This window comes from Galleria mellonella, unplaced genomic scaffold (genome assembly GCF_026898425.1).
Source record: "Galleria mellonella isolate WM207_F2 unplaced genomic scaffold, CSIRO_AGI_GalMel_v1 utg270, whole genome shotgun sequence".
In the NCBI taxonomy this organism is placed as follows: Eukaryota; Metazoa; Arthropoda; class Insecta; order Lepidoptera; family Pyralidae; genus Galleria; species Galleria mellonella.
This window is the reverse complement of record NW_026442062.1, coordinates 3,118,408-3,144,454: the sequence shown is the minus strand read 5'-3', so window position 1 is coordinate 3,144,454 and position 26,047 is coordinate 3,118,408. Positions and strand designations below refer to the sequence as shown.

The 26,047-nt window shown below is 32.7% G+C and overlaps 2 protein-coding genes across 2 annotated transcripts; one reads left to right on the top strand and one right to left on the bottom strand.

Annotated features, from left to right (window-relative positions):
- Positions 1–722: 722 nt before the first annotated feature.
- LOC113514346 (spermatogenesis-defective protein 39 homolog) lies at positions 723–8,333 on the bottom strand. Its single transcript, XM_026898413.3, has 11 exons — positions 8,070–8,333; positions 7,355–7,493; positions 7,003–7,193; positions 6,047–6,183; positions 5,147–5,174; positions 4,668–4,818; positions 3,790–3,926; positions 3,182–3,271; positions 2,592–2,747; positions 1,484–1,609; positions 723–1,184 (listed from the first exon to the last, which is right to left on the bottom strand). Exons 1-11 carry the CDS (start codon positions 8,136–8,138, stop codon positions 1,164–1,166), a joined length of 1,245 nt encoding a protein of 414 aa, XP_026754214.2. The 5' UTR covers positions 8,139–8,333; the 3' UTR covers positions 723–1,163.
- Positions 8,334–9,482: 1,149 nt separating this feature from the next.
- On the top strand, positions 9,483–25,386 carry LOC113514323 (facilitated trehalose transporter Tret1-like). Its single transcript, XM_026898380.3, has 7 exons — positions 9,483–9,870; positions 19,989–20,144; positions 21,129–21,331; positions 21,840–22,026; positions 22,515–22,894; positions 23,092–23,203; positions 24,816–25,386. The coding sequence occupies exons 1-7, from the start codon at positions 9,816–9,818 to the stop codon at positions 25,106–25,108; spliced, it is 1,386 nt and encodes a 461-aa protein (XP_026754181.2). The 5' UTR covers positions 9,483–9,815; the 3' UTR covers positions 25,109–25,386.
- Positions 25,387–26,047: the final 661 nt, after the last annotated feature.

The window sequence follows — 26,047 nt, the reverse complement described above, 5'->3', positions numbered from 1 at the left end:
TGGATTATTAAAAATGAAGTTTAATAACTCAATTCTAGCCGGAACCGCGTGACAGGCGACTGACTAATATACTTTGTCAAGTTAACTTCCTCTTGGTTTCCCCCTGGAAACCATCGTGGTTAATTTTTGTGTAATTTGCTAACTGACCTGCTTTATCGCTATCTATCATCAGTCCCCCATTATCATCCATTAAAAAAAAGTATCACTAGAAGTTTAGTATATAATTATTTGGTATATAAATATATAAGTTTAGTATAATATGTACAACCATTGTTGTACATATGTTGGTATTGTTATACCAACATATGTATTAGGTTATAGTTAAAAACTGATATATTATCATATCAGCTTTTAACTGTCCACTGCTGAAAGTAAACTTTAGGGGGGTTTTACCAGTAGTTGCTACGCTTGGCAGGCGGATTGGCAACTGCAGTTAAGCGTTGGAGATGTTTTAAGAGGGATGCTACTGCTACCCTTCGATCTCCCTTAGTCGCCTCTTACGGCATCTACGGGAAAGGAAGGGGTGGAATATTCCATGCTTAGGACCACACAGGATAAATAGAAACTATATTATGTATAAAATAATGTAATTTATTTACAAAAATAACAGTAATATTTAATAACGTTTATAGAAATATTAATCATAGAAGTTTACATAACATTATAATTATTTATTTCAATAACAATATATTAAGCAAAGTATTTTATTAATATAAGTGGTTTTATATTTCTATTACCTTTTATTATAATATTCTTTTCTTTTTTAGCATTTTATGCTTAAAATTAAACACTTATTGAACATTTTGTCTTTTTTTTAAGATATGAAGACAGTAATATTAGTAATATTACTGCCTTCATATCTTTAAAAAAATAGTAAATATTAAATATATTAATTGTTCTATGATCTATTTTGTCTTCTTATTAACGCTCATAGATGTAAGAATACAAACATCATAGAAGATATAACATAAAAAAAACAAAAGTCAGTGATTGGTTTTGGTGGAACAACTATTATATTTTTACACGTTACTATTTCTTATGTAGTATTGTCACGGAATACTATGCAAAAGAATTCGACACTCACTTGTTAACCGTATGTCACACTTGCAATAAAAGTACAAAACACTGATGAAGAAGCCAGTTTCGTGTCCGATTTATTGATATTAGTTTTTCCATTTGATGGACTGAAAACAAAAAACAACATTTCATAAGTGTTGGCACTTCTGATAATTAAAGGATAAAATAATAAAAATTGCGCAAACACACGCATTAGATAGACTTTTAATAATAAAAAACTAGAAATCTAGATTCCAGCGACATCTAGTATGATATGTCCAAAGTTTTGTCTGCATTTACTTTAACAGTAATAACTAATGTATTACTTTGCGCTGGTTCCGAATGTTATAAAAGAAAAAAAAAACAAACAAACCAAATAAAATATCAAAACACATATAATAATAATAAATATTATTATTATACATACCATATCCCTCAGAGTATTTTCGGCTAATATATATTCCTCAGATTGCGGACTCAGTGTCATCTTATAACTTGTTAATGCTATTCTGTCCTTTTGTTTAGCAAATGTTTCTATCACGACAGAATGTATCTGTAATCGAAATATTATTAAAATATAAAAATCATATTTCAATAATTATTATTTCAGCCGTTAACTGCCCACTGTTGGACACAAGCCTTCTCCTTAAGGGACGTTTTGCCAGTAGTTGCCACGCTTGGCAGGAGGACAACCGCAGTTAGGCTTTTAGAGATATTTTAAAAGAGACGTTACTGCTCATCCCTCGCCCTCGCTTAGTCGCTTTACGACACCCACAGGAAAGGAAGGGGTGGCCCATTCTACACCGGGAGACACACGACGAAATCACTATTATTGTAATTGTTAAATGACAGAAAAGTTAGTACTACACACTAAAAGGTATGCGTAATTAGAAACTATGTATGTAAGCATGTAATCCCGATGTTTTGAGCAGAGATTAAGAAAACCACCTTACACAAATCATAATAGGATTCAGTCTACAAATCCCGCCGAGTTTAATAGGCCACTAGCGCTAAGAGAATAATATTAAAGTACTAGTATATTTACATCGGCAGGTTTTATAACCGATTGTTTGCATCGGAGGAAGAAAAAATTGTTATTAATGGAAATTAGCAATCCCTCTCCACGCGATTTCCCCTGAAAACCATCATGAATGACGCAGACGGAGTAACCACTAGATTATCATCAATTAAAAAAAAAGGATTGCATTTTCGACAGATAGACATCAACTTTTTTAATTAAAAAGCTACACAATCTAGTTACTACATTTGAATTATAATTTTAATAAGTGTATATTGCAAAGAATCGACAACCGATGGAGAAGAAAGGTTCTTGAGCGGCGACTCCGTACGGACAAACATAGTGTAGGACGACCCCCCACTAAATGGAATGACCTCAAATACATTGCAGGGAGTCAGTGGATGCAGGTAGGTCAGGATTATTCCCTATGGCAGTATATGGGGGAAGCCTATGTCCAGCAATGGACACATAACGGCTGACACGACGATGATGAAATGTATATTACAAACACACACACCTTATACATCTGTGCCAATCTCAATCTATCGTCTGCACTGGCCACTTTATTGACACATGTGGCCATAAGCCTCATGCTTGCTTGTAACTCGCTCAGGCGGCCTAGTAAGGTTTCGATTGGAATGTGTGACGACACTGTTGTGCGGCCCAGCCAATCCTGCAATATCAAACGTTTGATCGTTACTGCTACAATTACACAAAAACTGTGAACACTTTAAAAAATCTGGATAGATTTAAATTTGGTACAAAGATAAACTACAACATTTTTTATACTTTTTATTTTCACATAAAAACCGCGGGGTACAATTAGTAAGAATTAAGGTATTTGCGTTATTTACGTCAGCCACATATTTCAATAACAAATTAAATAAATATTATAAATGTGAAAGTGAGTTTGCTTGTTTGTTACCTTATAGCATCTTACGACTTAACCAATCACTATGAAATTCGATGCACAATTACTATATGGGATGGAGAAGGATATAGGCCACTTTTTATCCCGGTTAGTAAATATATCACGGTCACGCGGACAAAGTCCCCGCAATTTTAAAGCTATTTAAAGTTTAATTTTGAAAATGTATAAAATATTACCTTTTTCGTGAATAAAGTTTCCACTATATCCCATTTGTTTAATTTCGCGTGGACATTCAACACAACCCAGTCATACTGTAGGGGACTGATCTAGAAAAATTTAAACAATATTCAGTAAAAATTTGATATCGCAGCGAATATTTTATAATTAAATCTTTATTCTAAAGAAAAATAAAAACTAAATTTTTAAGTTAAAATTCTTATATGTTTTTTTATAAGTTGGTCCATATTACTATGGTGGCAAACAAGCATACCGCCAGTCTGATGGTAAACGGGATTACCTTAGCTTATGGACACCTATAACGCCAGGGATGTGACGTGCGCGTTGCCGACCTTTGAGAAACCTTAATATATCTTTTATAAAAACCACATGCTGTAATCTTTAGGGTAAACTTCGGTAGCAAGATCATTCCACAACCTGAGTGTTTGCGGAAGCAAGCTCCTCTGAAACCTCACTGTGGGCGACCGCACTGGTTGTAAGGTGTGGGGATGGATAAAAAATATGTTTGCGAAATAATCAAAATAAAATATTAGCTTGAGACAGGTTTAGAGAAAAGCGTCATAGAATCAGCCTCACTGTGACACAGTATTTTTATATATTAACATACCTGCTGTCGCTGACAAACTGTCATTGGGGACATCATGTTGCCAGCTGTCTCGTGCCAGTGGTTAGTACAACAATACGCCAGACAGTGTAATGGCGAGGTATTGTTCAGTTCTTGCTTGTTGACGTATTTCTGCCATTCTGGAATTCAGGAAAGATAAAATCAATAATCTAACATTACCATAATGACACATTAACATGGAGGAAAGGGATTTTTAGTAACGGGATCTAGAGGCCCGTCTCAAGTCCATCATCACAGAGAAGACTCTGAAAATCATTGTAACTAATCTGACTTATTTTTTTATGCAACTTAGAATAACACAAGCTGATGGAACATGGTAACCGTCGCTTATAAACATAAATAGTGCCTTAGATATAATGGAGTATACTATATTACCCATAATACCTTTCATGCATTGCCATTCCTGAGGACTAAGGTGTTATGTCTCTGTACCCTGTAATTTCACAGTCATATTCTATCTTTCAAACCGAAACAGAGCCATGCAAACACAACTGCTTCATAAACAAAATCACGGATGGGACAGAAGTACTCAAACAAACGACTTCACTCTCTCATTTAGAAGTGAAACACGTGTCGTAAAACATGCGTAAACAAAATTATTACATACACACACGCACACGCACACACCATGTAAAGAATTTATGAAAGTAGATAAAACAAGAAATGTGTGTAAGGAGATAGGTTTAGAATTAATTACCTCTGCATAATCCATAAGAAATCTGGCTAGAGGATAGATATAATATCAAATGTAAAGAAATAAGGTAATGTTATAGATTTGGAGTCATAGCCAATAGTACACAGAACTCTAATAATGATGAACATTTTTATAAAAAAGTGATTTTATGGAAAAATGCAATTACCTAATAACTTAACATAATCTGCGACTAATTTCGACTGTTGGGCATCCACTGCAGGCTGACTAAAGTGGTTCGCCAACAAGTTCGCTAGTTTCTTGATCAAACCATCAACATTGTTGCCTTGAGTTTTCACATGATGTTGGTACTGGTAAATCTGTAAATTTTAATAACACAATAAGCAGTTGTCTTCGACTTATATAATCTATAAAAAGATATAACTAAACAAAAAAAACAATACATTATTTATATTACTGCAAATGGCAAATAAGGCGTCAGGCCACCAGAAGAGGTATAGTGTTTGAATTCCAGTCTGAACTTTTGAATAACATTTCAAATCAAATTCATGTTTAGATCAATTAAAAATGATTGACACTTGCCTTGCATGCATATTCACCTTAGTGAGACATTCATACGAAAATCTACCACAATTTTTATACAGCATGTCAAAGAATGTTATTTTATAAGAATTGAAAAATACTTACTGCAGCCTCTGAACTCCTTCCGAGCATACTGTAATAAAAAAAAGTACGAAAATTATGATACAATTAACAATGTATAAGTACAAGGGAAAATACCTATACACATAAAAATATTGGAGTAATAGTATGCAATATAGGGTATATTGCTTACTATTACTTAACAGGTTGACCTCTATATGGTTGCCCTGAAAACAATTTACCATAATGTGCGTAATTTTTTAACCCTGTGCTGTTCGGTATCAACATAAACCATAACTGCTAGTAAGCCACAGCGAATGACTGAGTTACATACACGGATAAGGGGGAAACAGACTGTTACTAAAGGGATTTAACAGCCCCATTGTAAGCAACATTCTACTGTTGTTAATTATTATTAAATTTGTCACAATAAGCCAACTGACTTCCTTCATTTTCACCTATCACCCTCACTGGTGCCTTGCCAGTGTATAACAATAACATAGGTGGGGTCACTATTCAATTAGGTAATAGATAATACATTACTAGTTAATTAGAGAGACAACTGTGAAATGTAACAATGTATATGAAATAATACAAATATGCAATTTGAGACAGAAGTTCAAGTCTCCAGTACCAGCATGCTCACATTTTGCCAGTGTATAAAACAAAATAACATGCATTTAAATTTAAAAGTTGTTGGCACTTAGTGAAACTTTGTCAAGTCATTCTAAATACTAACTAAGTACTTGATATGAAAATATGGAAGTAATTGAATACAAAGTCACATCGCTGATTTGTATCTTCCTCATATCTAATTTTTATAATTTTATGGCTAAACAATTCTGGAATATACAAAAGAAGTTTTCGGATAGCATTCTATTTTTTCTGACTACTGACATATAACCCTTGAGATAGTATTGAAAATTGATAGTAAAAAATACTTACGTAAGTAAATCTGTCAGTTCAGTTATCTTTCCCTCATTTTGCAAGAAACTTATATAATGATTTAAAGCTAATGGGCGAGATGACAGTAGTTCATAAACTAATTTCTTGTTTAAGGTTTGAATCAAAAACAGTACCACCTGAAAAGAATAATTCAATTACTCAAAACATATGCTTCCTTACAAATATATTTACTAGACACTAGAGACAGACCTAAACAGGTTTTACAGCTGAAACCGAACTTTCGGCCTTGGTCTGTCTCGGCCAAAACCGAAACATACTGTAACATATTTCAAATTTCTCTTCTATACTGAAATCTAGTGTATTTTTTTACACAATTATTGACACAAACACACAAATAGTTAAAGCGTAATAATAAACACTAATTAAAGTATGTAACAAATATGTCATATATATTTATATGTAAAAACATGTTAAAATTATGACTAACTTTTGGAAGTAAACTTAAAAAAAAAATTTTTCAGTTAAACACACACACAACACAAACATACACACAAGGTTTCGGCGCGGCCGAAAGTTTCGACTTGTTTTTGGCCGAAACCGAAAGTTCGGTCGGACACTAATATTTATACATTTCATTAATTTTATTTAGTGGTAAATGTAGACTTTAATTAATTTACATAAATTATTATGGAAATTCAAATGTTTCAATCAATTTGTAGCACTAAAAAATATGTAGAACTTACATTATTATGTATACCTTACATACAAAAAAAGTAATTGAAAATAAATCTTATTCTTTAATATTTGTAAAAACAAGCAGAATGAGATCAAAATTCAAAGGGATTGTATTATTTTATTACAAAGTATCTATGACCAGCTCATCTGATCAATTATATTATGCTGATGCTAGAAACAACTTATAAAATGTGTGACAAAAAAAAGAAAAGAGCTTAAAAGTTAAATGAAAATTTGTAATAAAATATATGTACACATACACTCAGTATGGCATTTCCATCCCCGATGGCTATAGCACCATCAAGTAATTCTTTCTTGCTCTTAATACTTCTGTGCACATGGAGGGTACAATTCCGACCAAGAACCAATCTCTTGAGTGTCACTGCAACAGTTTCTTCTGGTTCTGACTTTGATTCCTTGTATGGTTCTTTCCCAGATTGTGCTATGAGGACTGAAATTATAAATTGGAAATTCATTCAACATTCAAAAGTGATATTAAACAAATAAACATGCCTTTTGAAAAAGATTTTTTTTAATTCAATGTAAGCTTCAACAAAATTTAAGGAAAAATAAAAAAAAAGAACACTAAATACCCCAATAAAGTACACATACTTAAATCCAATACTTTAGGTGACACAAGACTGGATAGCGGTAACAGTGCAGTCTTCACATTACTGGTACTGAAAATGCTGTCTTCATCTTTACCTATGGATGGTGTCTGACCAATTGCTATGATCTCTTGAGCTGACAGCTAAAATAAAGTGATACATCTATATTTAATCATTAAAATTAATGTATATTTAAATAATCATTTGGTCTCTTTAAAAAAATTGTTTTACTTCATTATTTTAAAACTAAAATGTAAACCCCAGATACATCCCTTAAACATATTCAAATGGCGACATTAAATTATAGTCAAAAATAGAATTATATCCGTTCTGTACAGTTTGTGTTAAATGGATATTTTACACTCTATTTTTAATAGTAAAAAACTGTTGATAACTAAAGCTCAATAAGAGATGTACTTTAATGGTTGTTTCAACTTATTCTTCCTACTATTATAAAGAGTGTATGCATTAAAGATTAATCAAAATTACTAAGAAACGAGATAAAGATTGAGCTCGTTAAAGTGCGTCAAAAGCAAATAATGTAGTATACTCTAAAATACATAATATATATGCAAGTATACAGGACTAAATAAATTGCAAACTACTATCAAAAACATCTTTAAAAATTTTTGATTTTGTTTTCTACTACAGATTGTTAAATAGTTATAATTGGAAAGATTATAATTAATGATACAATAAGTAAAAAATAAATAACGTACAACATCATCGTCGAAACTTAATGCTTGTGCTTTTGTTTCACTAGTATTCCAGTAATCGTCATCGTCCATTTTTATGTGAATATAAACACACGTAACCAGACTTATGGAAGAAAAATAACAGTACGTTGAAATTAATAAATCTTCATTGTATTTATAACTTATATAGAATTTATTTTGTTTCTTAATTCAAGAGGTTGTTATTGTTTTGTTTGGTAAAATTCTAAATGACACAACAGAGGCTCCTGTATAAAACGACAATATTATAATGGCACTGACAGTTAATTTGACATTGACATTTTATTAGAAATAAATTATCATATGCCTTATCTTGGAGCCCGTTAAAAACAATATTAAAAAAATTAACGAATGAATCAAAACTGTATCCGTTTTTTATTTATTTATTTTTTTAAGAAAAAAAGGAAAATTGAGCAACTCAGTCTATATTCTACAAATTATAGTATTTATAGAATTCAGTGAACAGTATTCAATGAACCCTATAAAGAATTTAAAAATGTTGCGATTTGGCACCAGAAATTAAAAACGGTTTCTGATAAATTAAGTATTATACTTTTTATTTTTTTTTTTTTTTATTAAAACATATACAATTAATATTACATTTTATTTTCCCCAAGAAGTGTGAATTAATAGGTATTAATATTGGACCGATATGAATACAAATACTTTTGCTAAAAAAAAACAAAAAAAATACGGTCTACTCGAGAACATTTGCCTTTTCCTTTTGAAGTATTTTACAGTAAATGTATTCATAGACGTATTTAAAGTAAGGCTGAATGAGCTGTGCCCATCCCAAGATGCGAGCTGAGCTTCTGCGCAAAAAAATTACCACCCGTTTTCCCTCTAGAAAGAAAACTTATACGCCAGTGTGTAGGTACATATGTATATGAGTTCGGTAAGGGACTTGTAATAGTACATTACTAGCAATGGGACTAGTGGTTCTTTACTAGCATGTAGTCTTTCTATGCGTTACTAAAATACCATTTTATTTATTACTTATTAAAAAATACATGAAATTAGGAGAATTAAAATTCACAAACGACGATGTAGATTAAATCAGTAAGTAAGCTTTCGCAGTATAGCAAACGCCAATAAAAACAGATTTCGTAACTTACCTATCTACCTTCTTGATGTCAATATAAATGAACCTTCCCTACTATAAAATCGCAAGGAAGTGAGAAAATCGCTTTCAATTCATACATTGCGTATTTTAATTGGTAGGTGTATTTGCACTTCAATAAGTATAGCAGACGATGAAAAATATTAGATGACATATAATTGTGAAAGTTTGTTTATTTTATCAATGTTGCATACACGTTAAACAACATAGTAAATATAAAATTACTACACTGTGATGGACTTACCTCTAAAGCACGATCGGATCAGTTAGTGGTGAGTTGTGTTGCCATCGAGATGTGATGTTTGATACTCGAATATTGCTTGATGCGAAATTTCGTGATTTTAAAAGAGAACTTAATTTTTTTTATATTTAAATTTGAGTAAAATATAATTGAAGTGGCCATAATGATATAATGATATCAATATAAATTCATGATTTAAAAATATAATAAGTTATTTATTATTAACTACAATAACAATCATTGGATGTCTAAAACCAGTTCAATAGGGTTAACTAGTTAGCTAGTTAGTTTTTTTTCATATTCGAAATATGACTTGATTTTTATGATACAAGTTTTTTGTGTTAATAGTGTTACATAAACTTTTAACAAAATGTTGAAAGTGTTACAAAGTCCTTTATTGCGGCAGTATGCTGTGGTTATAATAGGTAAGCAAAGACAACTATTATTAATATTAAAAAAAAAAAACTTACATCTTTTGCCTAATTAAAATTCAACACAAAAACCTTGCCCTATTACTAATAATCTCTTTCCCCCTCAGTCATGTATTTCGCACCAGATAATTGTAGGTGGACACGTTCCTCCAGCTCTCCCTTAAAAACACCTTCATATTAGGTAGATAACGATTTTTTTTTTTTGGGAAAATCACAATTGAGTTATGAGATTCTTAATTTACCTAATTTAAAAAAAATATATTATTTATAACTATTTACGGAAGTAACTTCTAGGTCCTTTGTTTTTTTTTTTTTGACAGGTATTTCATAAACAATTTTAGTCATGCGATTAACCATTAGGTAACAATGACATACCTATTGCATAGTATTTAGTTTGTGACCAGGTTTTTATCAAATTTATTCATTTAAAAACTGAACAAATAAGTACATACATAATAATATGCAATATCGAATACATAGTAATCAATTAATGCATAAACGGGTAAGTACGTATTTATTCACTTCATACCAGTAATTTTGACATTTTACCAATAGTAACAAAATTTAATTATCTAACGATTAATTAAGTCAGTAAATGATTAATTAAATATTGTTTAGACTTACCGAATTTGAACTGGTCAGTTTTGTTTAGTTGAAAAAAATAATACTTCAAATAGTAAAGCTTATAAAACATATTTATTAATGTATTTATAATATTCAATAATTAAATGCAATAAATACTTAATTATAGTAGGTGTAATACTTACGGTATGTTTCATCATATTTTCATTGTTAGTAGATTTTTTAATGGGTGACAATGAAATGGTAACCCCGCCTGCACTATTGGTATATGCTGGCAGGGTACTAGTGAGGGATGACAGGTGGTGATGAAAATAAGTACGTCAGCCCATCACAGAATTAACCACGATGGTTTCCAAGGGGAACAGCATGGAAGTCGACCTGATAGGGTGTATAGCTAACAATAGTGCAGTTAGATCCCATTACTAATAATTCCTTTCCCCCAGTTAGTAGGTTAGGTACGCTAGGTAGATATGTACAGAACATTAATCTTGTCGTTAATAGATCAATTAATTGAAACTACTTTGACTTACAAACTGGTTGATTATTTTTATTATTTTAGTAAATAATTTTTGATAGCAAAAAGTACACGATTACTGCTTAGGTATCTACTATTAGAAGTAAATCTAATGTGTACATATTTCTATTTTAGATAAACTTTTAATCGGATAATTTTTTTTTTTTGTAATATAGTAAACATATTATGTACGCAAACAAATAGCTGATCTTAATCAACACACCTAAATAAATATGACTAATTTTATAATTTGTGATGTTATCGCACGATCAAATTTTCAGGCAGACAAAACGAACAGACTTTACGTAGGTACTTATTTGATATAGTAAATATTTATTAAACTGATAATAAATGATAATCGGCATCTCATTAGACGACCTTGATAGTTAGGGGAAGGGATAGTTAGTAACGTGGACTTGTAATCCAATTGCTAACAATATATCTTATTAGTTATTATTCTTATTACTTATAACTTTAACGCGATTCTTCTATGTGTACCGTTGCCATAGATGGGTGCACCTTTTTATTTTCACCTATAAAATAGACCTCAATGGTCTAGCGGTATAACAGACCTGGGGGAAAAAGCATTGTTAATAATGGAATCCAATAGCCTCGTTGCAATATACCCTAACAGGTCAACCTCCACGTGGGTCCCCTGAAAACCATCGTGGTTAATTATTGATTAAATTGTCACTATAGGCCAACTAAGATAACTAATCTTCATCCGCATCTATCATTTCTCACTGGTGCCATACTAGCGTATACCGATAGCGCAGGCGAGGTTACAATTCCATTTTCGCCCATAAAAAATACTACCTCACCTTCACATGGTCGCGAGTTCGATCACCGTACAATAAAAACATTTATTTATTTATACTTATAATAAGTCATAACACAAATAGTGTATTATATAAACACTTATATTTATAAGTAAGGCCGTTTGTATTGATCTGGGTATTTTCAATGTTTATAGATATATTTATATAAAAATATATCTATTTCTGTATGTTTACCAATTCTCTAATATCTATAGTACTCCTCTCAGTTTGAGACTAGATGATACTGTGTATATATAGTGGCATTTATTTATTTATTATTGATGTAAATAAGATTTTTTCACAACAATGTGTGTAAATTTTTAATCCTATTTAGTTCTGTATCAACATAAATCATAACTACCAGTATATTCCGCGAAGAATACCTAATTTGAAGCTTTTACTTAGGTACATACATGAAGTGGGGGGAAAGAGACTGTTATTAAGGAAAAGGATTGTTAGTAATGCGGACTATTAGTCCCATTGCTAGTAATATATCGTATCAGGTTGAAATCTAGATAGTTCCCCCTGGAAACCATCGTGCTGAATTCCAGATGTATTCATCACGGTGGGCTAACTGACCTGCTCTTCCATCCTCGCCATTTCATTATCATCCATTGACAAGAATGGGGTCTAACTACCCTATTGCTAGTAACATTTCCCTGGAAACCATTGTTGTTAATTATTGAGGAATTTATCAAAATAGACCAACTCACCCGCTTCATTCTCACCTATCATCTCTCACTGGTGCCTTACTAGTGCATACAAATAACGTAGATGGGGTCACTTTTCAATTTTAACCTATTAAAAATAGGGGAAAAGGGATTGTTAGTAATAGAGACTGATAATAATATACCCAACCAGGTCGACCTCCTCGCGGTTCCCCCTGGAAACTATCATGGTTAATTCATGATGGATTCATCATGATGGGCTAACTGGCCTGTTTTCATTCTCATCTATCACCCTTCACTGGTGCTCCGCCAGCGTATCCCGTTAGCACAGGCGGGGTCACCATATCATTTTCACCCATAAAAAAAAGCCTATTAAAAATCGGCTCAACAAAAGTACATAGTGTAATACACTAAATTTAAAAATCACACTAGAATTTATACATGGACACGAACCATACACTTATAAACACACGCTTTACCTACACTTATATTATTATTTATACGTTTATTTACTTGCGAAATGGAAAATAAAACAGCATATAAACACATCACACATCACATACAGAGCCAGCCTGATCCTTGTTTACGCGCTGTGATGTCGCCATAGAATAGGCCATCCCTTCCTTTCCCGTGAGTGTCGTAAGAGACGACTAATAGAAGGCGAGGGATGGTCAACACCATCCCTCTAAAACATATTTAAAATATACGGTTGTTAGTCCGACTGCCCAGCGTGACAACTACTGGCAAAACCCTCCTACGGGGGAGGCTTCAGCAGTGAATACTTAAGGGCTGATATGATGATGATGATGATATAAACACGGTAATTATATAACAGTTTAGAAGATTGTAGCATGAACAATAGAGACATAAATTACAGTTTAAAAACAAAACAAAAAATATTAAAAAAAAAACAGCAATTATTGATCGAGTAATTTATCTCTTTAATCAATTAATAGAGGGAGACTTTGTACAAAAGTCGTTTGCTTGAGCACCTCTGTCCCATTCGTGCATAAGCAGTTGTCTTTGCATGGCTCTGTTTTGTTCTAAATGGTGGGCAGTAAATGGTAGTATGGCAGGAAACTTACAGGGTATAGAGGAATAACACCTGAGTCCTCAGGAATGGCAACGCATGGGGGTTTCATGGGCGAAACAGTACATTCTGTTATGTCCATGGTACTGCTCATATCTATAGGTGACGGTTACCACTTTCCATCAGGTGGGTCGTCAGCATGTTTGCTATTCTAAGTTACTAAAAACAAGATTCTTTGAAATATAATAAACAATAAATGTACAGCGGGAAAAAAGTATAATTAAATTACTACAATTAACATTGCAATACGAGTATTTATTGATTTACATTGAATCGATCTATTAAGTAGCAATACGTGTTTTTATATTGACTTTTCCAATGTATCCACTAATAGATTAGATCTACATAGGTATATATTATTTATTATAAACTGACGGAAAAACTATTGCCATTTATGAATGTCATCTTCAACAAAGACAATAGATATCACCAAAAAAAACCGACTTCAATTAAGACAAAGCCAGTTATTTTGATCTAAAAACTGAACTACTGAACCGATTAGTACAAAATCTCTACGGGACCAATCTGTAAGTATATTCTGTCATTAAAAAAAATCAAAATTGGTTTAGAACTGACGAATTTGTGAGGCAACAAACATAAAATTACTACCGAATTGACAGCATGCTTCTTTTTGAAATCCGTTGAAAATATGTTGTGACGTCCATGGTAGGTAGTTCTTATAGTCATCTATAAATGTCTTTAGAGTAAAAGAACAGAAGGCACCAATTTGAATAATGTATACGTTACTACAAAAGGCGATGTACACACATGTTTCTTCACAAATAAAAAAAGGTTCATTGTCACAAAATAATGTAAGTAATAAAGAATAACTTTTTTCTAATATGGAAGTAAAAACTATCGATAAGAAAATCGCTTGATAATTAGCAATGTAATCATCGAACTTAGCCACAAAAAATACAAACTAACTGTGAATCTTCAACTTTTGGATCTATTTTTTTTTAATAGATTTTAATGGAATGGTAGCCCCGCCTGCGCTAATAGTATACGCTGACGGAGAACTAGTGAATGATGATAAGTGAGAATGGAAAGGCAGGTCAGTCAGCGAATTGTGACGAATTTAACAATAAATTAATTACGATAGTTTCCAGGAGGAACCGTGTGGGGGCCGACCTGACAGGGCACATTGCTAGCAATGGGACTGGTAGTCCACATTACTAACAACCCCCTCACCCCTTTGGAACTATTTGGAAGAGCAACTGAATCATTAAAGTATACTTTATTATTATATATTATTGTTATATTAGCCTTTAACTGTCTGCTGCTGAACGTAGACCTCCCCATAAGGAGGGTTTTACCAGTAGTTGCCACGCTTCGCAGATGAGTTAGCAATCACAGTTAGGCCTTTGGTGACGTTTTAAAAAGGATGCTGCTACCTATCCCTCGGACAATAAATTTCACATATAACACCTTCCGTGGTGTTGCATGTTCTATGTTCTATGGCGGAACCGTACGGCTCACATAGTATATTATATATTTAATATACTTTATTATACTCAACTCTTTCCTAATACATTTTTATGTTTTTTTTATACCATGAAAGTAGCCAAAAACATACAGCTCATCTGATGGTAAACGGTCACTGTATTCTATGGACGAATGCAACATCAGGGATGTCACGTGCGTAAATAAATAAATAAATATTATTACCAGTAGTCAAACTTCTGTTTATTCATCCACTCTAAAATCAATCTTATAAATTACAACGCTGCAAAACCGGTATCATCAGAGGTCATTGACCTTATAACTTGCAATTTTATAAATATCTTCTTTTCAATCCTAAATGTATAATCGTGACACTTGAGAACAAATTGCTTTAGACTACACGTCGCATTAGCACAGATGATATAAGTAGCGCCAATTATATCTTAATATAACGGGAAGTTGGCAATTTTGCATTTCAGTCGACATCTATCAAACACTATTGTACTCTTTTTATTGACCAAGAATACATTGACAATACAAATATGACCAGGATGTAGTAAGTGGTGAAACAACCTATAAGGAAATTGCAGGCGTTTCGTGAGAATTATGATAATATCAAACAAGTTAAGTAGTACTTCTACCTTTGACTGGTGTATTGATATTTGTTCCTAGTAGCTTTTTACGATGATTTTTTATGAAATAAAATAATACTTTATTATAACAAAAAACATATAACCATGAAGAAACGCTTCTTTAACCTTATAGGTCAAGATGCCACAGAGCTCTACAGACAGCACCTTTAAAACACTATTTATGTTGACGAGTTAAAATCTACCTAATACAAGCAATGAGATAAAATAGTTAACAGTTTCGATGATATTAAAAAAAATCTATAATAGAGGTAGACGTATGTCTTTAATACCTTTTTATATTTATTTCCTTTTCAAAATAGATTGTAGGGTATTTAATAGATTTTACAGCTTTGAAAACTATTTATAGACTTTCCTGCCTACCCCACAAGGAATTTAATGTAAAGATGGATGAAACTATTTTTAACTATCTAATAAATATTGATGTAAACATAAGTACGAGTAAATAAAATTTTAAATTTAACATACGATTTCTTTTCTATGTAAATAAATTTCAATAAATATTTACTTAAAAAAAAAATAAAAAAACCTTTATTATAAAACAACAAAATCTAGTTCCAAATCAAACAGAGCAGAGAAAGGGATTATCAGTAATAAGGGACTAGCAACATCGTTGCTGACAATATTCCTTGTAAGAGCCTCCTATAGAAAGTATAATCAAATTTCTACAAATTCATCAAATTTGTAATTAATCATGGTGGAACAGTAGACCTGACTTTAAATTCACCTGTTATCCCTCATTGAAACCCTACCAGTGTAGTGCTAGCAAAATTGCCATTTCAATTTCATTTATTGAAAAAAGTATACAAAGTCTCATACTAGATAATTTCAATGTTAGTGTATTCATTACTATGCTGTCAACATAATATGTATGACGATCCTTGACAAAGGTCAGATTATTATTTTATCACTACGCAGGTAGCATCGTTTTAAAATCAAATTCTGAACGTGAACTCTATTACGTCACATAGAAGGTTGTCAATTATACAACAATAATGATGATGTATTCCAAATAAGACAATCTAAATTATTGCAATTTATGACACCATAATTACCCCATTGTATTCAAGTAGATAGATAGGTGGGTATCTACATTATCAAATTTTACTAATTGTACATAGCTTTGGTCTGAGTAGGTACCTATTCTGAATTTATGGCGTGTGACCTTCCATATTGTCAATGATGACATTAACTCTGAGCTGTGACTGTTTTTATACACCATTGACAAAGTACATCAATATCACTCGTTCAGGGCCGTAGCTAGATCCAAGTTTAAGCTCCCCCTACCTACAGCCATGCACTGGTTCAATTGCTCTTACTACTATAGTAATATTATTTTGGGCAAAGAATAAAATATTAAAAAATCACTGAAAATACCCAGACATTCATTGGTATTAAGTATCTATCAAAATTTAGAATTCACAATAACTCGACTCAGGTATAGCTAATACAAACCGGTTTTGGTGACTTTTGACTCATTCCTCCGAGTTAGTGCACACGTATCTGATTGTATTATTAGTTTGGTCTTCCCCGGTACCTATTTATACTGGAATATCCTTGTTAATGTTGTAATTTTTTTGCCTATATTTATTTCTTACTACTTGACGCCTTAATGACACAAACAATCTTCGCAAGTATTTGGTACAGAAAATATCATAGGCTACTTTTTATCCTGTTTACGCGAACAAAGTTGCGAGCATAGTTGGTCTGTTTCAATTCTTTTATCCAAAGTACTTAATACACGTATACTGTTTATGACTATATTACGTCATTAATGTTGCATCTATTTTGATGTGCTACTTATTCATTAATAAAATTACGTGACAATTAAAGTTGGCATTTTTCTTTGTGAAATCGTAAATATTTGCAAACATACTTACTATATATATATATATATATATATATATATATATATATACTTACATCCATGAAAATATATATGTGAAAAAACTTTTAAAAACGATTTTAGGTTTACTATTACAAATAAAAAGATCAATTCTTTATTATTCTAGTTTAGATAATGATAACCCTTTTTTATCAAACGACTTTTAAAAAAGCGCGTTTTCATTTAGATCGTTTTTGACTTTGTAAAAAATAAATACTGAACAGCTTAAAAAGATGGCTTTTTATATCTAACCTATTACGAATCAAGGTTAAAACATAAGATTAATAATATACTTCTTTGTCTAGTAATATTAAATAAGTACATGATTTAAAATTAAACGTGCGTATCGTATTATAAATATCACGCGGTCATTATTGCATGGTATATGCGGTCTAATGTCACGACACGTGACTTCCAACTTATTTACCATAAAATGATTTTATTTATTTGATACGTGTCATCTATACATGGACAGAATCAAGTTATCACTAAATATGTTTCTTTATACACAGATCGGTAGGTGCTTTTTCGATATACGCTGGCAGGGTATCAGTAAGTAACGATAGGTGAGGATAAAATCAGGTCAGTTAGCCCATTCTGACGAATTCAACAGGAATTAAACACGATGGTTTCCAGGGGGAACCGCGTGGAGGTTGACCTAATAGAGTATATTACATTTACCAGAGTACATTTACCAGAGGGAGACTTTGTACAAAAGTCGATTGCTTGGGTACCTCTGTCCCATTCGTGTTTCAACCGTGAAGCAGCTGTGTTTGCATGGCTGTGTTTCGGTTTGAAGTTGTATAAAAAAAAATTACTAGCAGTGGGACTATTAGACCTCATTATTTATGGGTGAAAATGGTATGGTAACCTCGCCTGCGCTAACGGGATACGCTGGCGGAGCACCAGTGAAGGGTGATAAATGAGAATGAAAACAGGCCAGTTAGCCCATCATGATGAATTCATCAGGAATTAACCATGATAGTTCCCAGAGAGAACCGCGAGGAGGTCGACCTGGTTGGGTATATTGCTAGCAGTAGGATTCTCAGTCTCCATTACTAACAATCCCTTTCCCCCAGTAGGTAGGTGTTAGACGTATAATAATTTTATAAACCATTTAGGATGTACATTGTTTATAAGAAATATAATCTGATCTGATGGTACTGTTTACCTCGATTATATACCGGACACTTCATACATAAACGGCGTAATCATGTCACTGGTACCATAACTATGACGTCTGTATACGAACGATGTATATATAAAGAGCTCAAGTTTCGTACTAGTACATTATTTATTTAGTTTTGTTTCTAGAATAAAAAATACTAGTAAATAATATAAAGTAATTGTTTTTTTTTTTTTTGTAATATTTATAAATATTATAGTCACATTACGAAGAGATCTAGGAACATTGGACACCATATAGCAACACTCTCATACGAATACAACATAACATAGTGTTTATATGTATATAATTATATTCACCGTGTCGGTTCCGGCATAGAATAGGCCACCCCTTCCTTTCTTGTGAGTGTCGTAAGAGGCGACTAACGAAGAGCGAGGGAGGGGCAGCAGCGCCCTCTTTAAACATCTTCAAAACCTAACTGCGGTTGCCAATTCGCCTAGTATATACTTTCATATAAAAATGTAATTTCGCAAAAAGGAGTTTTTTAATGGTTGATAATGGAATGACAACCGCGCCTGCACTATTGATATACGCTGGCGGGGCAACAGTGAGGGATAATAGGTGACGATAAAAGCAGATCAGTTACCCCATTATGACAAATTCCACTAGAATTAACCACGACGGTTTCCAGGGGGAACCGCGTGGAGGTCGACTTGATAGGGTGTATTGCTAGCAATGGATCAGTTAGACCCCATTACTAATAATCCCTCCCCCCCCCCCCCCCCCGCCGCAAATAGGTTTACAAATAAGGGAGTTATTAGGTAACAAATATAAAAAATAAATACAACCGAATCGATCTGCTCCGTCGATATACACTGGCGGGACACCAGTGAAACATGCTAAGTGAGCATGAATACAAGTTAGTTGGCCCATTATGACAAATTCGACTACAATTAATATAGATAGTTTCCAAGAGAACCGCATGGAGGACGACCTGATATATTGCGAACAATGGGTCTATTTTTTTTATGGATGATAATAGAATGGTAACTCCGCCTGCGCTATCGATATATACTAGCCGGGCACCAGTGAGAGATGATTGGTGAGGATGAAAAGGCAGGTCATCGTGAAGAATTCAACGATAAATTAGTCACGATAGTTTCCAAGGGAACCGCGTGGAGGTCGACCTGATAAGGTATATTGATAGCGATGAGGACTAACCTCCCCATTACTAACAATTCCTTCCCTCAAAATGGGTCTATTAGACCTCATTACTAACAATCCCATACCTTACACCCATCATTATTATTTACATATGAATAAATATTGTTCCCAGCAAATTTCAGTGTGCTCTGCACTGGTCTGAACTTGGCATGGCCGTCACCAGTCCTGGTGAAGCTGAGCAACACCAATGAGACTATATTCTCCAGGCCCATAACTGAAGAAGAAGGCTCCTGGATTGTTTCCATTGGATTCCTAGTTGCAATATTTTGTAAGTGCTTATACTGGTTAAATAATATTATTTACTATATTACCATTTTAACAATCCATTTCTATAACCTTCTGATCTTTGTGGATTCGATCCCCTTACAATATGTACATTTGTTTTCATAAGTACCTCATATTTGTTTGTATTCGTCTAAATAATTTCTAAATACGTAGTATTCTGTTAGTGAAATGAAATTTGTTTTTAGCAATTAGGGAAATGACATTCTCTAAAGCAAAAATTGTATCTACCTATTTAAAAATAAATCTATTTAAGTACGTCTGTCGGTTACCTAGTACCCGCAATACAAACTCAGCTTAGTTTATAACCATTATGTCCAGTAGTAATTATTAATTAAGTATTGAACATAGTCTCTCCCATAGACTGTTACAAAGAATGCATCAATGATCTAACCGATCATAGTCAATGTGCCAATGTCCAATAGTGGACAAAATGTATGAATTCAATATTAACAAACTGATTTAATGTTTCGATTTGTTACTTATTTCATATAGAGGGTATTTATGTGACGACTCCATTATTTGTATTGAAACAAGCTATTGGAATCATCAATTTCCTATAACGTATTTTAGTTCATCTCGTTATACCATCTGGAATGTGGCCTCCTACACTACTTTTACATATACTGGGTCACCACTCGAGGCCACCACATCTCTTCCGCATTATTCTATGCCAATGATTTTTAACTATGATACACCTGCTTATGTATATAATTATATGGAAGATTATTCAATTTTTGTATAGGTAATTTTGTTATGCAATGGAACCGGTTTTATTGTTTTTTTTTTTAATCACAAGAGTTTACTCCCATATTAATTGAATACTAATTTTATCAAAAACAAACATTTTTAGAGAACATTTTCTTTAATTAATATTAATAATATTTATCCATGTCGTCAAATTTAATATCACTACGCATAACTTTTATCTTCTTTTTTTTAATTAATGTCGTTTTTGTTAATTTTACAGTCAGTTTCCTGCCCGCTGTCCTACTTGATAGAATTGGTAGGAAACAATGCATCATCTTATCAAGTGTCCCAAAGGTGGTCATGTGTCTAATATTTACATTTGCGACCGAAATCTGGATGCTTATGTTGGGCCGAGCGCTTGGAGCGGTAGCAGATATCTTCTCGTTTACTGTGGTACCCACATACGCTTCTGAAGTTGCTAGCGTGAGTATTATCAGAGTATTACTGCCTACCCTACATACCCTTATTAATATTACCATACCTACCACCTTGATTCTTTATTAGTCGTTATGAAATTTGACATACACGTAGTAGACAGGAACTCAGACTATTTTTAATCATCTGGATGAAGTAGCAGGTAAAATGTAGCAATTGGTTTGAAATTTCGTCACAATAAATTGAAACTCCAAGACCGAAGACCTTTCTTAGATGAAACTTTCAGTAGCTATTAGACCATGCTGTTGCACTAGTGCACTTCGACCCATAAAATAATATTATATTTTGAGGTGTACAAACAATGTCAAAAGGTAATTCGGAATTAACGTAATAATGTACATGAATCGTACCATGACCATCACAATAGTGTCCATATATATTGTTCGTAACTATAGGCGTAAGAGTAAGCGATTCTTTCCATCAGTTTGTTTGTTATTTTAAATTGTTGCGTCATTGCTCCATAAAGATTGTTAATATAGTATATATTTTCTTACAGAAAGAAATTCGCGGTGCTCTTGGTACTATACTGCAAATACTGTGTTCTCTAGGTATCCTGATGATGCTGAGTATAGGTCCATTCACGCCATATGTGACTCTTAATGCGATATTTACTGGGATAGTTGTTATTCTGTCAATACCACTTCTATTTTTGCCAGATAGTCCTTATTTTCTGCACTCAAAAGGTATGTATTCAATATTTTGAAAACTTATTTACTGACTTAGTCTAGACTAGATAGCATCTTCACATTTCAATCAATCAAGTGAGGAAATAATTGCAACCTAAGTCTACTTTTTTGATATCTAAAAGCAGTGGTTAAATCCGTGATCATTCATAACACGTTTTAAAAATTCAATTCTTAAGACCTTTTCCAGATGAATTTAAATAAAAAATATAATAAATAATTCAGATAACAGGTTAAGACAGCTTAAGGCTCCTTAGGTAGCTTACTGTCAAAATAATGATGAAAATATGAATTACCTACCCATTTTTACATAATTATTATAATTCTATAAATAGGTATTTGTAGAAATTTGTTACGCATTGTGTATGCATGTGGCATAAAAATTTTCTATACTTTTATTTATGTCCATATCTGTACCTCTGCTTTTAAATTTTACCGTGAATTCTATGAATATCTTCATATACCTACTACAAATATATATATTTTAGGACGTACAGAAGAAGCTTTAAATGTATTGACATTTCTTCGAGGATCTGAAGCATTAGCACAGGAGGAAATAAAGGAATACTCGTTCACAAACGATATTAAGCCAAAGAAGATTGATATAATAAAAAATAGACAATTTCTAAAGGCGTTCGGTATAGTCCTAGTTTTGAACATAGGAAGTCAACTTATTGGTTTCAATGCGGTGACTTTTTACCTTCAGACTGTATTGGAATCGACTGAAACCAGCGTAAGACCAGAAATAGCTTCAGTTATTATAGGATGCATACAGCTGTTAGCCAGTTTTTGCACTACTTTGGTAACAGACAAATTTGGTAGGAAACCTATTTTGGGGACTACACTGGCTGGAACAGCTGTAGGAATGGTAAGTTGCACTTGCTTTACTATCTCTGATTATTATAAAGTCGTTTTACTCCGATTACTTTTTTACGCAACAGATTTTTTCCTCATTTCACTGTTATTTAAACACTTGTATGTACGGAAGGTGTATACACTAAATTATGTACCTACAAAACCATAACGCTCATTAAATTAAAAAGTATGTTCTTCTCTTGCTTGCAGATTGGCCTCGGGATATTCTTTAGAATAAAGGAAAGTGAAGGACAAATCAGCGGCTTCATGAACTATTTGCCATTAATATCTTTAATACTAGTTGTATTTTGTTACAGCGCCGGTAAATATATCTTTGTGTATCTATATTGAATAAATTAATTAGATATATAAGTAAAACAATAAGCCGATTACCATAATAATTCTGGAGAATCGATCACTAAGACTATATATTAAATGGTTCAAATTAGAAAAGCGATAATCACAAATTAGATGTGAAACCAGAAATATTTTTGAGTAGCTTTATAGCAATTTACCAATTAATCTAGTATTATTACCAAACGATGACTGTACAATAGTTGTCTGCTTGGGTAGCTCTTGTATGGTTGTTTCGGTTTGAAAGAAGAGACATGGCAGTGAAATTACAGGGTACAGACGCACAACACCAAAATCCTCAATAAGGACAATGCACAAGAGATAGTGTGAGCATCACAGTGCATTCTGTGATGACTATCATGTTGTTTATGTTTTATTTGGCGGGGATTAGATACTAATGTCCATAAGGTGGATCGTCAAGTTATTCACCATTCTAAAGTTTCATTAGGATTCATTTATGAACTATTTGCGTAGATCTTTTATTTCAATCTAAAGGATAAAATATAACAATACCGACACAACTACATTTCTCAGAAACAACAATTTATTATGGTAAATTACTAAAGCACGAGCAGACTCGGCGAACGTTGTTTTGTCCCTTATTGCCATTAAAATTTTGGCTTATGATCGAAAATATGATAATAAGCTATCCCTCCTTTATTTCCGAAGTTTGTAAAACGAAAATCTATACTTATAATAAATCTGTAGAAAGGTCAATTCTGTACATGAAATATATTTCCATAATAACTATCAAGGGGTGATTAGTGATCGATACTGATGCCAAAAACGCAATCAGTAAAATTTTTGTCTGTCTGTCTGTATGTTCGTTATAGAAACAAAAACTACTCGACGGATTTTAACGAAACTTGGTACAATTATTCTCCATACTCCTGGACAGGTTATAGTATCTTTTTATCACGCTACGATTAATAGGAGCAGAATAGTAATGAGAAATGTTAAAAATGTTTACCCGTGCGACGCCGGGACGGGCCGCTAGTTTGAAATAAGTACAAATTATGAAGTTATATGTGAATATTACAGAAAAAATAAAAGGAAGTTTGTAACTAGCACAGTTTTTAATAAATTGTCCAATAATTTATAAGCTCCTAATACAAACTTATTTTTACGGTCCAGTTTTAACCACAACTGTGATTTAAAGTACAAAAATGCGAATTGGAGTAACACTATAAATTATTATTATGTGTCTATTTCGTATAATAAATGGAATTTTAAGTCATTATATATCTACGAAATCCTCGGTTTACAAAGGGTAACTCGCACATAAGCGTTTTATTTCTTAACGGGATATAAATTATTCCATCTCTTAAATTGGAGCAAACAATACATATTTACACAATATTATTAAAGTCGGTAGAGCGGTTTCGGAGATTAGCGTTAACAAATATCGTGACAAGGGATTTTTTTATGTTGAGTAAGATTTATCTTGTTCATGTTACTCATAATAGTCATGATGTTAGCATTTGATTGAACTTTGTACCCATATTCATAATTATTAAAAAAAAAACACCTGTACTGTTCTACAAAAAACCATAATAAAATGTTTTTTTTATGTTTTGCAGGGCCAGGATCAGTAAATTGGCCATTGTGCTCCGAACTCTTCGATGGTCCTTCCAGAGCCATGGGACTAACTTTAGCTGGGATAATAGGGTCTCTAACTCTTTTCTTAACCCTAAAATACTTCGCCTTATTGACAACAGCGTTAGGCCCATCTGTGACTTACTGGATGTTTAGTGTCAACTGTATATTATTCTGTATGTTCGTACTGTTCTGTATCCCCGAAACTAAAGGACGATCTTTCGCTGAAATACAAGATTTATTGGGACAAAAAAAGGACCGCCCAGAAGACGCTTGAAAATATTAAAATTAAACTTATAGTTGTATTTATGAAATAGATTTTCAGAAATGAGTAATGGAAATTTTACCGTTTATTTGGTTTCAATATCCAGATTTAGGATCTGCGATATGATATGATGTGTTTGATAACTATAACAATAAGGGCAATTATTTATATATCTGTAGATAATTTAATATGTTTTATGATGGCTAGTACGAGAAACAAAACTTCTCGTTAATAAAAGTGGATTATATGATAAATTAAGCATAATTTTTGATAGGTATATCTAAATTACATATTATAATAGTAGAATAATAATATTGATAAATTAAGAGATAATAAAATTATTTAACTAAATTGATTTTTTTTTTATATAGTGTAGCTTTAACTTCGTCTCCGTGACTAGGATATAATCACTGATCGAGATAAAATGTACTCACTTTCACATTTATTATAAGGATACATATAACAAGACAATTTTTCACGCTATGATTGTCAAACTATGCAGAAAAGTTAAAAATGTTAATTACAAACATTTTTTATAACATAGGAGGTAAATGAGCATGCAGCTCACCTGATCTTCTTCTTTCGTATCAATAGGCAACCTAAATATATTTGTACCAAAACTTAGCAACTTCCACAGGACAGTTGGTTGTCTTAGTCAGGTCCTCTTTCATATAAGATGAAGAACAAAGGACAGGACAGCTGGTGAGACATGGTCTGTGATTGCGCTCCACATGCTTATCTGATGATAAGGCATCCGCGACATCAGAGAAATTGTAGGTATATTCCCGGCCTTTTAGACAGGAATATGCTCTTTTCTCGAAGGTTTCAATGTCATATTTATTCGGAAATACTGCTGAGTGGAATTGGTAACATACCTTGGTTGTGCATGGAGCAAAATATTTACAGAAATGCTCGGTGGAGGATCATAACTCATCAAAATGGTTGGAATGG

Coding starts and splice junctions, on each gene's coding strand:
- LOC113514346 (XM_026898413.3), bottom strand. CDS start 8,138: ATGGACGATGACGATTACTGGAATACTAGTGAAACAAAAGCACAAGCA. Junction 3,927..4,667: donor AGATTATGTTAAGTTATTAG/GTAATTGCATTT, acceptor CCTGAATTCCAG/AATGGCAGAAATACGTCAAC. Junction 1,185..1,483: donor AAAATACTCTGAGGGATATG/GTATGTATAATA, acceptor TTTTGTTTTCAG/TCCATCAAATGGAAAAACTA.
- LOC113514323 (XM_026898380.3), top strand. CDS start 9,816: ATGTTGAAAGTGTTACAAAGTCCTTTATTGCGGCAGTATGCTGTGGTT. Junction 9,871..19,988: donor GTATGCTGTGGTTATAATAG/GTAAGCAAAGAC, acceptor TATTGTTCCCAG/CAAATTTCAGTGTGCTCTGC. Junction 20,145..21,128: donor ATTCCTAGTTGCAATATTTT/GTAAGTGCTTAT, acceptor TTAATTTTACAG/TCAGTTTCCTGCCCGCTGTC.